We start from the raw sequence: 13,663 nt of genomic DNA on the forward strand, positions 1-13,663 counted from the left end.
CCTCCCTGCCCAGGGCCCTACCAGTAGCGAGTGGTCCTGCCACTGGGTCAACGTGGATTTTGACAACACAGACAGACTAATGTCTGGTTTCCCTGGGCTACTTCCTACCCCCTACTTGTTCGAAGGGCTCCGTTGCTCGTGGGTCCTCAGTCTCTTCGGGGTACTCGGCAGCTGGTATTCCCAGCAGCTCCTTGAGGTATTCGTCTAGCGGCAGTCTCGACAGCTCCTCGGGGTATTCGGCTGATGGCAGCCTCAGCAATTCCCCTCCCTCAGGGTCCTCATCCAGGGCAGGGGTTGGCGTAGCTCAGTCCCTGGCCCAAGGCCCAGCAGCAAGGCAGAGGCATCCAACTCCTTCCCTGGCTCTGGACCAACTGAGCTGGAGACCCCACCTCTTATACTTCCTGTTCTGCCCCTCTGCTTCCAACACAAGGGGCAGGCCCAGCCTGGCTCTGCCCACTAGTGGGCAGGGAGTGGTTCGTCCCTGTGAGTCTCGGTGGGCGGTCTCTCCACCTAGCTACACCTCCATTTAAAATTTTAAGTGCTTTTTCTTTTATTAATCACAGCGATAGCAGGACCGCAATGTATGCCATCAAAATACTGTTTTCAAAATCTGCCATAAAGAAGCAAGAAGTTACATTTAAACAGTGCAGCTCCAAAACTGTTCACCTTTCCTATAGAACAGAAACCCCTTAGATTATAAAACTTTAAGGTTTGGAAACATGTCTCTTTCTGCCTTGAGTGTCACTGAACATAGTGATTGCACAAAGTAAAAATATATAAATATGTAAAAATTCTAATAATGCCATCTATTGTCTCCTAGGCCTGGTCTACATATCACCCAGGTAAAAGATACTGCAGTCACTTTCTGGTTTATACCGAATTTAGCAGCATTAAACCGATTTAACCCTGCACCCGTCCACACAATGAAGCCCTTTATATCGATAAAAAGGGCTCTTAAAACCGATTTCTGTACTCCTCCCCGATGAGGGGAGTAGCGCTGAAATCGGTATTGCCATGTCAGATTAGGGTTAGTGTGGCCGCAATTCGATGGTATTGGCCTCTGGGCAGTATCCCACAGTGTACCATTGTGACCGCTCTGGAAAGCAGTCTGAACTCAGATGCACTGGCCAGGTAGACAGGAAACCCCCCGCGAACTTTTGAATTTCATTTCCTGTTTGCCCAGCGTGGAGCGCTGATCAGCACGGGTGGCCATGCAGTCACAAATCCAAAAAGAGCTCCAGCATGGACTGTACGGGAGATACTGGATCAGATCGCCGTATGGGGAGACAAATCTGTTCTATCAGAGCTCCGTTCCAGAAGACGAAATGCCAAAGCATTTGAAAAAATCTCCAGGCTATGATAGACCGAGGCCACAGCAGGGACTCAACACTTTGCTGTGTGACAAGCGTAACGGAAAGCCAAAGAATCAAATGGACGCTCATGGAGGGAGGGAGGGGGGACTGAGGACTCAAGCTATCCCACAGTTCCTGCAGTCTCCGAAAAGCATTTGCATTCTTGGCTGAGCTCCCAATGCCTGAAGGGTCAAAAACATTGTCGCCAGTGGTTCAGAGAATGTGTCGTCAATTTACCCCCCCTTCCCCCCTCAAAGAAAAGGGGAAAAAATCGTTTCTCGCCTCTTTTCAATGTCACCGTATGTCTACTGGATGCTGCTGGTAGACGGAGTGCTGCAGCACTAAACAGCAGCATCCTCTCCTCTCCCCTCCCCGGTGGCAGACGGTACGGTACAATATGACTGATAGCCGTCCTCGTCATCATCCTGTGAGTGCTCCTGGCTGGCCACGGTGAGGTCGGCCGGGGGCACCTGGGCAAAAATGGGAATGACTCCCAGTCATTCCCTTCTTTAAGCTTTGTGTCCTGGAGATTCAGTCCTGGCCAATGGTGCAATAGGGCTGGTAACCGTCCTCATCATAGCAGCTGGAGGCTGAGCTCCTCCTCCCCCCCGTTTCATGTATAATGGAGATTCTGGACTATCGTAGCAGCGGGAGGCTGTGCTCCTCTTCCCCCCGCACCCTTTAATGAGTAATGGAGATGTCCTGCCTGGAATATCATAGCAGCTGCAGGCTGCCTCCCACTCATTTTATCTCACTAAAAAGTCAGTGTTTCTTATTCCTGCATTCTTTATTACTTCATCACACAAATGGGGGGATAATTGCCACGGTAGCACAAGAGGGGTGTGGGAGGAGGGAAGCAACGGGTGGGGTTGTTGCAGGGGCATGCAGCTCATCATTTCTGCAGGATGTCTGGGGCTCTGACCCGGAGCGGCTGTGCTCTCTGGTTCTCTAGTAGACTTGCCCCATATTCTAGGCAGGACTGACTCTATTTTTAGACAAAACATAAAGAAGGGAATGACCTGGGAAGTCATTCCCATTTTTGTCCATGCACCCCCGGCCGACCTCAGCGAGGCCAGCCAGGAGCACCCATGACAGCAGCAGACGGTACAATATAACTGGTAACCGTCATCGCCAATTTCCAAAGCAACAGACGGTGCAATAGGGCTGGTAACCGTCTCTGCTACCTTGCAAAGGCAAATGAATGCTGCTGTGTAGCACTGCAGTACCGTGTCTGTCAGCAGCATCCAGTACACATACGGTGACAGTGAAAAAAGGCTAAATGGGCTCCATGGTTACCATGCTATGGCATCTGCCAGGGCAATCCAGAGAAAAAGGGCATGACATGATTGTCTGCCATTGTTTTCACGGAGGAAGGATTGAGTGACGACATTTACTCAGAATCACCCACGACAATGATTTTTGCCCCATCGGGCATTGTGATCTCAACCCAGAATTCCAATGGGTGGGGGAGACTGCGGGAACTATGGGATAGCTATGGGATAGCTACCCACAGTGCAATGCTCCAGAAATCGACGCTAGCCTCGGTACATGGATGCACACCGCCGAATTAATGTGCTTAGTGTGGCCGCGTGCACTCGACTTTATACAATCTGTTTTAAAAAAATGGTTTCTGTAAAATCGGAATAATCCCATAGTGTAGACATACCCCTAGTTATATAGAACTTTTTCTGTTGACATAAAGATCTGTGCGAGATGTTTAGTTTACACTGAGGGATAGCAGCATCTAAAATAGTAAATGAGGGAACTTCATTACAATTATTAAATGCCAAAAACTAGGTTAAGATTGCACAGTTAAATTTACACTAAATCAGAGAATGGAAAAGTTAAGATTGCAAAAGCAATGCTCAGTTGCATTGCAAAGCCTGTATATGTTTATGGTATGTATTTAACAGAAGAAACATGAATATTATTGAGCTATATATTTAACAAGAAAAAGGTAGAGAATATTACATGTGTACTCTGAATTCATTCACTGACTTTTGGGATTTGAATTGTATATTGTGCAACTGATTTAATAGTATTTGAGAGAGAAAAATGGAAAATGGCTTGGAACTAACACCCTACAGCTTTTCCATCAGAGATTGTACCCTCCTTGCACTCAGCCTCTGTGCGCTTGAGTAACTAAACACTTGTGCATAGCGCTTGCCTACAAAATGGTCCACTTCATGTGCTCAGTATACAATTTTAAAGTCATAACTTTTGCTACGTAAAAAAAAACTAAAACAAGTTTTCTGCAAATTTATCAAAGCCACTGGTCCTCAAAGAGGACTAAGTCCATGCCAAGTTATAAAAAAACATTTAGGATATTCTTACTGTAGCTAAGACTTTTTAAAAGGATTATTTTAATTGTTAAAAATGGTATTTTTTTCACTTCTTTGTTTTTTTGTGAAGGATTTTGTTCTAGCTTTGAAAAAATATAATGATAAAAATTGATCAGGAAGAAGTTCATCCATAAAGGTGAATTTTTCATAGTCACAAACATGCAAAAATATGGGTTATAATAGAAACCATTTTACAGCCTTCATTGTAGCATTTGTACCAGTTGAATGAAATAATATCAAGATCATACGATAAGTGTCCATCCAGTCCTTTTGAAGGAAACATTAGGTAGCTGGCTACTACTGCTTCATATTTCAAAAGAAATATCAAGCTGTAAATTGCAGTGAGCTGGTATCCTGATGCCTGTTAAAATTCAACTAAAGTGTTAAGGGATGGAGATACAGTTGAGGTGAACACTGCCAAAATATATATGTTAAAACACCACTTTCCTATCAGGACATACATTGGCTTTAATTTCCTTGAATGTTCAGCATGCAATTCAGACTAGCGTTATTGAGTTAACTCTTCTAGCCCCAATGTCGAGAGCAGCTCCCCTTGCTGTGATTTTTTTTGGGTCACTCTTATATTCTCGTCGCTGAAACCCATCTCCTTGTGTTTACCTTAGTCTGAAGTCATACCAATTTTTAAGAAGTGGGGGCTTCAAACCTGATCCTATTAAAGCTAAAAGGGGTGTTGCCGTTTACTTCAGTGGGAGCAGGACTGAGACCTATATATGTGCTTAGTTTTTCATCATTTATGTCAGATGTTGAGAACGTCTGTTGGCTTGCGCTCAGTCATCCCTCAAATCTTGGAGGGGAGGTTCCATAGTGGCTCAGAAGGGAGGAAGTCTGCAAGAGTTTTGAGGCTGCATCTATGTTTTGAAGAGATGGAGAAGATTTATAAGGCCTAATCCTCAAAGGTGCTGAGCACCCTCAATTCCCACTGAGGACAGTGGAAGGAGAAGGTGCTCTGCCCCTTTCAGGGTCACATGCATTTCAGGCTTCAGTCCAACAAATGAAAAAAATAAGCTAATTCAGATTTCTTTAACGCACAGTATAAAAAACTGTTGAGTCCTATTGGAGGCATTTCCAACATCTAGCACACTCTTCACCCGTTAGATCATCCTTTTCCTGCTTCATGCTGGTGTACCCTCTTTTATTCACACCAACAGACTTCTTGCTCTCTAGAAATGTAGTGTTGTCTGGGTGAAGTGTAATTTTTCAAGCATCAGTTGAAAAAAGAGAGCGAGAGCGAGAAAATGACAAGATTTATTTTAAAGGTAAATTGAGTGGAGTTAACCTGCTGTTTGCACCAGCCACTGTAAATTCCAGTCTGTATCACTTCCTGTTCATGTTCTTCATAGTTTTCTTCTTAGTCACATATAGATAGCATCAGCATGAAAAGAGGCTTTTTTGTACAGTTACGGTATTGAAATATAGGATGCAAACAATAAACGACTGTTTAAAAAAGCTTTGGGGTAGTTTGTCTGCCTTTTTTTTTTATATTATTACTTTCATTGTGAATAAAAGAGTCTTGTTCAAATTTACAAAGCCACAAACATACATTGTTCTTCTTTTCTCTCAATTCAAAGTACTAAAGTCGTCAAAAATAAACCATTGAAATAAATGAAAATAAAAACCTGAATCCTAAATTTTCATGAATGAACGTGCAAAAATGGGGGCAATATCTCGTGTAATGCATGCTTAAGTATGACTGCTGGGCCATCTGTTCTTGAGTTGTTGCTTGCTTTCAGACAAGAACTCTCACTTTTCACCTCCTCCATTAAGTTTGGATAGTCTAAACTAGTCCTGTTATTCTGTTTCAGTTGTGGGAGTGTAACTTTATCCAAGCATTAGGGTCGCTAACCAAGGTATTATTCCTCCAGTGAATACCGTTCTTTGTGAAATTGGGCCAGTGTTTTTATATGCCACAAAAAAAGATTATTTCAGAGCAATCAGCTTCTTTCCCAGGAATAAACCTAACCAGGTTTTTTCTTAAAAATTTCCTGAGTCTTTGTTCAGGGGGGAATTTATCAGCTTCAGTTTTTTTTAATCTATACAAATAATGAGTAAGCTGACTAAGTACAAGCTTAGAGGAAAAAAAATATTTCCCTGTAATTTTTCTGTTTACATTGTATGTTTGACAGTGCTTTGCAGGAATTTTATGCATGTGTATAAACCCCTTAGCTACTCTCATGTATAATGTCAACAAGGGAGAGAAAAAAATATTAAAAATAGGAAATTATTATTTTAGAACTATGGGGTCTAGATTTTTTTTTTTAAATTAAAGATATACCAATCTCCTAGAACTAGAAGGGACCTTGAAAGGTCATTGAGTCCAGCCCCTTGCTGGACCAATTTTTGGCCCAGATCCCTAAGTGGCCTTCTCAAGAATTGAACTCTCAACCCTGGGTTTAGCAGGCCAATGCTCAAACCACTGAGTTATCCCTTCCCCCCACCTATCTAGCTGATGAGATGCAGGTGTCTCACCAGAAAGTTCAATCTTTTGATACTGATTAGATTTTTAAAGGATGCAGTCAACTTAGACATAAATAAGTTTGATGAACTCTCTGACATGAAGACTATGTTGGAAATCAGTACTTCATATTCTCCCTCATTTCCCCTCTCCTTGTCTGCTACTCTTGTCTCTCACTTTTAGTGCCTGCTAGCATCCTCTAAGTTCCCTTCTTCCTCTCCACCTTATCCCTTAATGATCTTGTCTGCGTGGCTTCATTTCAGTGGGAGTTGAGTGTCTAACTCCTTTAGGCTCCTTTGAAAATCCCATCCCCATATGGTGGACATTTATGTATTTGGAGACGTTGTTAGATAAACAGAAAATTTCCAGCTCCAGGGGGAGGTATTTGAATGTACAGTATATAGAAGTAGCAGTAAAGTGAGGGATATTTAAAGATGCATATTCAATGCCTACTAAGTAGCATTGGCCTTTAATGAGACTACTTACATACATTACTGCACATTGATAACTTGCTTGTCTTCTTGTGAGGGAAGGCGCTGGGGGAAGAAGTAGGGGAATGGAGCAAAATAATAAGAAAAAGGGAGAGGGAGGGCAGGAAAAGTGGAGGTAAAGAATGGAGACATAATTGTCAGGGAAGGGAATGGACAGGAAAAATAGTCAAGACATGGCATCTGTCTTATCGGAGGAATGAGGGGATGTGTGTGGGCCTGGGGAGGAGTCCAAGCCACCAAATATATTGTGAGAGAAACTCCAGCAAAAAAGCCCACGGAGAATTAATGTAAAAAAAGAAGCAGGGAGCTGGAGTTGGACCTTTAAATGGCCTATCCATAAACCGAAGGAAACATAACCTATTGGAGGGTGGGAAGGAGTGATGACATCTTTAAAAAGAAAAATCGCTTTAAGTGTTACACTCAGTCATTATTGTGTAATTGTTCTGAAGAAATATGAGAGGCATAACCTTAATATAACATTAAGTATGTGGGTGTCAAGTGTGATATATGTATTTAAACTTGTGAACAACGGACTGAAAAAAATAAAAGAATTTTTGCTCATATTAAAAAACCAAACAAACTACAGTTTCCTTTATTAGATAGTGAATAGCGCATAATCTCAAAATAAATGGAAAAAAGACACAATAACATTTTCAATACCGAAAATTATTTAAAGGCCCCCAAAGAAGCCAGAATCATTATTATTATTATAAATATGTTTACCTTGTTTCTTTGCCAGTGCAAAACTTAAAATGAGTCGATTTTCAATGGTAGATGAAATTATCCTTAATTTAAAGTTTTTAAAAGATATGCAAAACAATATCAATTTTTTTTACATCTTGTGACTTCAGCTTTATTGGATCATGCCTGTCAAGCATTTGCTGTATTTATACTTTACATCCTCACCTTAATAGCAGTTTGGATAAAGCTGTGGAGCTTGTACATTAGTTACTCCAAATAATTGGAGCGGATAAGTTTGAGTCAGAAAACTCTTTGTACCTCCTCAGCTTTGTGTATCCCAGAGCCTGCAAGCGTGCAAGCTGATGTCATACTCTAAGCAACAGTCCCAGAGTAAGGAGCTCTTTTGAGAAATTCAGCACTAGAGAAGTAGAAGCTGTAAGACTTAGGTTCATTAAGTGAGCCAAGGTCTTGCTGTAACGTTGTCAGAATGCGATGTTTATGTGCTGTCTTCAGACCCCTCAGCAGTGAGAGTTCATGTTCTATCTACTATAAACAACAATCTGCTTCAGAAGTGTAAGTTTAAAAAAAAGTCTTAAAAGTACATGTTTAGCTCTTGGTTTTTGTGTCTGATATATTGTGTCGCTTTTTCTGCCCTCCAAATTAGTATAGGCAGTCTGAACTTTGAGTGATTCTTTCTTGTTTTAGCTTTTTTCTCATCTGTTTTGTAAAACTGCCTGTTTTGTAACTGTTGAGTCTGTTATGGAGCTATACGTACTAAGGTGTGAATATTGATAAATTTTAAAGACAGAAGTTGTAGTGCTGATTTCTAAAAACATTGCTAAGATAGCCTTAGTTTGAACCGCAGACCTTAGCATAGCAGTTGTAATGATCACTTTATAGAACAAAGGCCTCCAGTATGCTTTTATTCATATACTAATTCTGTAAAATGACACAGGTAGCATATTGAAATAACCCTATTTGTTGTCCTTCAAAAAGCAGGTATTCATGATCTGAATAAATCATAGGTTTGATCATTTAGCCTTTCTAAAAATATACATTATTCCAAAAGCATAATTGTTACTTTGTGCTCAGTTAAATGATGCTTCTTTTTGTGTGTGCTCTGCTTCTTAACTGTGTCATTTCAGTAACTACAGAGGCAATACACTGTGCTAAACTTGTAAGTGCCAGTTAAAATTGCATGATATGAAAGAGCCATTGTCTTTGTCAAAACAGCTGTGATCTTGAGCTAACGGCATTGATTTTAGTTCTCATGATCCGGTGAAAAAGTAAATAAAACTGATGTATGACCTGCAGTTTGTTCCCCAGTTCCAGTAGTATTGTGTTCCAGCATTGAAAAATATGTTGGATAAACAAGGCATATTTCACTGAAGTAGATTGTTCTGTTATCTGAATGAAGTTCCATTTTGTTTGCATTGTCTTTATCAGACATGAAGAATCCAAGGATATTCATGAAACTGCACATGTAGGAGACTCTTTGATGGGCTTGAACAGACTCCTAATAGGGTCTGCATGATAGAACGTTTTTGTCTGAATAATTCAGTTTCAGTTACATTAAAATAATAATGTTGTACTCGTCTTTTAAAATCCTGCTGTTTGTACAAGTTAGCGTGACAAATCTTACAAGACTAAAGTTTAGAGAAGTACTGTGTGAAAGAAAACATTGTCATTTTAGAAATGTTAGGAGCAAAACAGTGTAATTCAATTATAATTACATCTATTAACACCACTTTATTAAATGGTCTTTTGATGCTTCCGTTAATAAACGTATTTTTCCAAGTTTTGAATCTGTTTAAAATTCGTTTAGGTTTAAAACTTGTGTTCTCATGCTTTGAGCAAATAAACTGATGCAACACTCTGCAAGATATCTTTTGTTTTGAAGAACAGAGACTAACTCAGAAAATACTGTTGAAGTCAACAAATACAGGAAGGAATCACAAAGCATACTATGGAAAAAGTTAAGGATAATATATGTCTTTATTTCAGATGTTATGGGTTTGTATGGGGCAGTATTTCATACTGGCTCTTTCCCGACTACCCTGCCAAATCTGTGGCCCATCGAAACCTCCATGGTGCCAAAGTCAGACACAATTGGAACAATAGTATCCAATGAGGTTAATCCGAGGCGCGATTATTGCTAGTTGAAAACTTTTCTCCCAAAATATTTGGCCAGCACAAGGAGCAGAAGTTTGTGTTTTGGTGGTGGGAAAGGGATTCAGTGATCATAATTGCTCTATAGTAAGAGGACCTGGTAAGTAAGGGACTTACTTGAAGATGTACTTGAAGATGGATCAGCAAATATTATTTATATTATGCCATCAAATGTAAACAACTGTGTGCAGTGCCTATAATGTGCTGAATGATGAGGGGCAAGGATTTGTGTATAGTATAATCTATAGGTACATGTTGGTGCTGTACAGACCAATACGATACAGCTGAAAGAGTGGGCTGTGATCTTTGTAGTTGGAATGCATCATGGAACAGATGAGTTTTTTTGAGGAGCAAAGGGAGGCTGCCCAAACATTGAATTGGATAGTGTTACATGAAGGGGGGTGGAGGAGCAGACAATGTGGAGGAAGTAATTTATAAGGGAGGAGCAGGACAAAGAAGGTAGATAGCATTCATAAATGGGGAGAACAAGATCTGAGTAAAGAGGTAAATAACAGGTTTACGCATTTGTCTGATATTCAATAAAGGAAATAGCTATCACTTTGTTCATATTTAGATAAAGGTCACTTATGTATAGTGCAGTGTTTCTCAAACTGGGGGCTCTGCTTGTGTAGGTAAAGCCCCTGGCGGGCCGAGTCAGTTTGTTTACCTGCCCCGTCCGCAAGTCCGGCCGATCATGGCTCCCACTGGCCGCAGTTCGCTGCTCCCACTGGCCACGGTTCGCTGCTCCAGGCCAATGGGAGCTGCTGGAAGCGGCGTGGGCGGAGGGACTTACTGGCCACCACTTCCAGCAGCCCCCATTGGCCTGCAGCGGCGAACCACAGCCAGTGGGAGCTGCGATCAGCCGGACCTGCGGACAGGGCAGGTAAACAAACCGGCCCGGCCCGCCAGGGGCTTTCTCTACATAAGCGGCGATCCCAGTTTGAGAAACACTGGTATAGTGCCATCCACGGGTATGCATGGCATTGTCCAGGCAAGTATGAAGACATAGTTTCCCTTCCAAATGGAGTTTATACTGAGTCTAGAACTAGTAAGTAACAAAACTGCTAGTATGGAAAGGCTATACACTTTCCGTAGCTGCTAATGGAAATTTTACATAAGATCAATTTTTGACAATCTCACCCTTGCTAACTTGTTTGACTCTAAATTGTTTTGTATTTGGGACAGGAATTGAGCCTTATTTTTGTTTGGAAAACATAATAGCACATCTTGAGTACTATCAGACACAAATAATAATCAGTTACTAAAATCAATGTGATTTTATGCCAGGTTAGACATTGTTCTGGGAAGTTTAAGGCAGGTCTGATGAGGCATTCTGGACAATCACATATTAAAATCAGGTAGCTCTGCTTCTTGAAAATGTTCAGAAAGTAGTTTTATTTAAATTATTTATCAATTTTGCCTTGTTATAACTCCAACACAGTTTGGCCTTGAAACCTCTCATTAGTCTGAATCTATTGGGTTGGGTTGGTTTTTTTTTGGTTTTTGTTGTTGTTGTTTTGGCAAGGACTTGTTTGTGCATTTAACTGATTTTGGGAGACATGGGGAGTTGATGATGCTGCAGGTCTTGAACCCAAGCCCATGAAGTTGTCAAGTGAGAATGTTACCCCCTGCCAAGGGTTCTGGAATTGGGGGAGGGGGCCATGGCCCATCTACTTTTCTCTACAGGCCTCCCCACACTAGTCCCCCCCGGCCAAGCTGGCAGCTGGAGCCTGGGTGGAGAGCCCGGGCAGCATGGGGCACTGCACCGCGGACCCTCCACCTGCCCAGGATGGGGTGGAGGGGCGAGAGCAGCTTCCAGCCCATGTCCCTGCCTCTCGGCCCCCCACCCAGGGCCATACCACAGCTCCCCACAGCTGACTGGCCATGTGGCTCTTACCATGGCTGGGCTGCGGCTCCAAGGCCCCATCCCCCAGTGAGAGACGGGTCATGGAGAGCCCATGGGCAGCTGTAGGGAGCCACAAACCCTGAACCTGCCCTGGGCGGGGGATACCCAGGCTGGGACATGAGCTGGGGGCTGCTTTCAGCCCCCACCCCATCCCAGGCAGGTGGAGGGTCTGCGGCTCCCGGTCAGCTCCAGCTTGTGGCTTGACTGGGGGCGGGGCTTGGGGCAGAAGGGGCCACAGGGGGAGGGGACCCTTAGCCCCTCCCACTTTTTGGAAGGCTCCACCACAGCTGCCCCCTGCACTACCACGCTGCAAGGTCACATAAGGGAACTGATCTAACACCCCAAAGGCAGAGGCTGTACCTACTGATTCAGCTGGGTCAGGTGACTAGCAACGGACTGCTGATTGGACCAGGCATAAAGCTTCCTGTCCCACCTCTTGTCTGACCAGCTAGTCACTAGACCAGGTGCTGACTAGATCCTTGAGAACAACTTTCTCCTTTCTTACCTGCTTTCCTCTCCTTGCTTGTGTTATCACACCTTGATCCTAGTTCCTGTCTCCTCACATGGTTTCCGCTTCTTGCTCCTGGTTCCTGTGTCCCTGCCCTAATTCCAGTGACTTACTCTGGCCTGACCCTTAGCATGACTTCTGACCCCAATTCCAACCTACCCCTTGGTGTGACCCTGGCACTGACACTGCATGTGTCTCCTGACTCTGACTCTGGATTCACCCTTGATATGGCTTCAGACTCTGGCTTTGACCTTTGGCGTGACTTCTGACGTTGATCCTGACTCCGCCCCGGCTCTGATCACTAGTTCAGACTGCCCAGTTACAGGACCTGATAGTGACTAATTAGTTATTTAAAAGAAATTCATTTGGGAACCCCAGTAATTCCCAAATCCACATGTCAACTTTCAGGGAATTTAGGTACAAAACATTACAGAGAAAACATAAAAATAATACAAGAATCTGCATGCATGCTAATAAGCTTATCAGAATTCATCCGAGCTCTCTCAAGCGCTCTGGCAAGTGTAGTCTTTTAATACATCACCCTATGGATATCCTTGTATTACAAGTTCATCAGAGTTTCATCTCGGAACGATAAAAAATAAATAAAAATACATATTTTGTATTTGAATTACTTCTTGTTTATTTTCATCTCTTGCTGGCTCAGGCAAAATTCCCTTGAGCAGAAGGATCAGAATAATCAAGAGTCTAATTTATTTTTCATCTGTTGATAATTAATTCTTCATTTGTTTAAATATTTTGCATGTGCAGTGAGGAACTAGGAGAATTTATGGAAATGAAAGGTGCCAACAGCCCTGGGATCCTTGTATTGACCACTGGCCTCAGCAAACCTTTCATGCGCCTGGATAAATACCCCACGTTACTCAAAGAGCTTGAAAGGCACATGGAGGTATATCTTATCAGCATTTATGTTCCATCTTAATGATGATTTGACAACAGTTATTTTAAAGGTACATGTCAAGCATGTTGGGTCCCAAATTGTGTTCCTTGTCTCTCCTTCTCTCCTTTCTGCCTTCTGAACAGTGCTCCAGTCATTTAAAAACAAAAAAAAAAAGCGGGGGGGGGGGAGGGGAGGAGAAGAAAGCACTATCACTCATAAAGTGATAGTATTGGAGGTACCAGAACACCATGAAAAGTGCCAAAATGGCATTTCGGCACGACTTGAGCCCTGCTTCTAAAATAAGGAGAGGCAGTAGGCTTACAACTCAGTGTAATCAGATTAACTGAAAAACTCAATAAGCGTAAAGCAAAACCCACTTAGGAATCTGAATTTCTCACTGATTGATCTGATTCACAAGATCTCCAGGTGGATTGTGTTCTGAACCTGTCTCCTAAAAACTGTAATTAAGACTATTCTAGGTTTTACCTTACAAAAAAGGATTTTTTTTTCATAGTAGTGGTCTAGTCGTTCAAACGCTCCCTACTTGATCTAGTCTCACTTACTTCCGTTGGACTATGCCTGACAATGAGACCTGGAAGTATTCTAATGTGGTGGTGTTTGAAGGGCCTAAATTTGCATTTAAATGTTTTATTTAAAAAAAAAAATTGAGGAGGTGGAGTTGGTGTGTCATGTCTATGATTTGCCAGCTCTGATAGTGTTCCATGTTAACATAACCTGAAAAGAAGGTTTAATTGTGACAATAGGAAAGAGCAATATAAGAGTAAGATGTATGTTAGCCTTTTTAAAGGAGTACCAATGGCAGAAACTTAAGTTTGCAAGTAA

The 13,663-nt window shown here is 42.2% G+C and overlaps 1 protein-coding gene across 6 annotated transcripts in view; it reads left to right on the forward strand.

The window, feature by feature from the left end:
- The window catches only part of ARHGEF7 (Rho guanine nucleotide exchange factor 7), a 194,105-nt gene that overhangs the window by 123,505 nt on the left and 56,937 nt on the right, over positions 1-13,663 (forward strand). For all 6 annotated transcript variants that reach the window (XM_039533501.1, XM_039533460.1, XM_039533492.1 and 3 more), the window contains one exon: positions 12,691-12,829. In XM_039533501.1, coding sequence (XP_039389435.1) covers positions 12,691-12,829 — 139 coding nt within the window. The remainder of the gene's footprint in view (positions 1-12,690; positions 12,830-13,663) is intronic.

This window comes from Mauremys reevesii, linkage group 1, assembly GCF_016161935.1.
Source record: "Mauremys reevesii isolate NIE-2019 linkage group 1, ASM1616193v1, whole genome shotgun sequence".
Classification (NCBI taxonomy): Eukaryota; Metazoa; Chordata; order Testudines; family Geoemydidae; genus Mauremys; species Mauremys reevesii.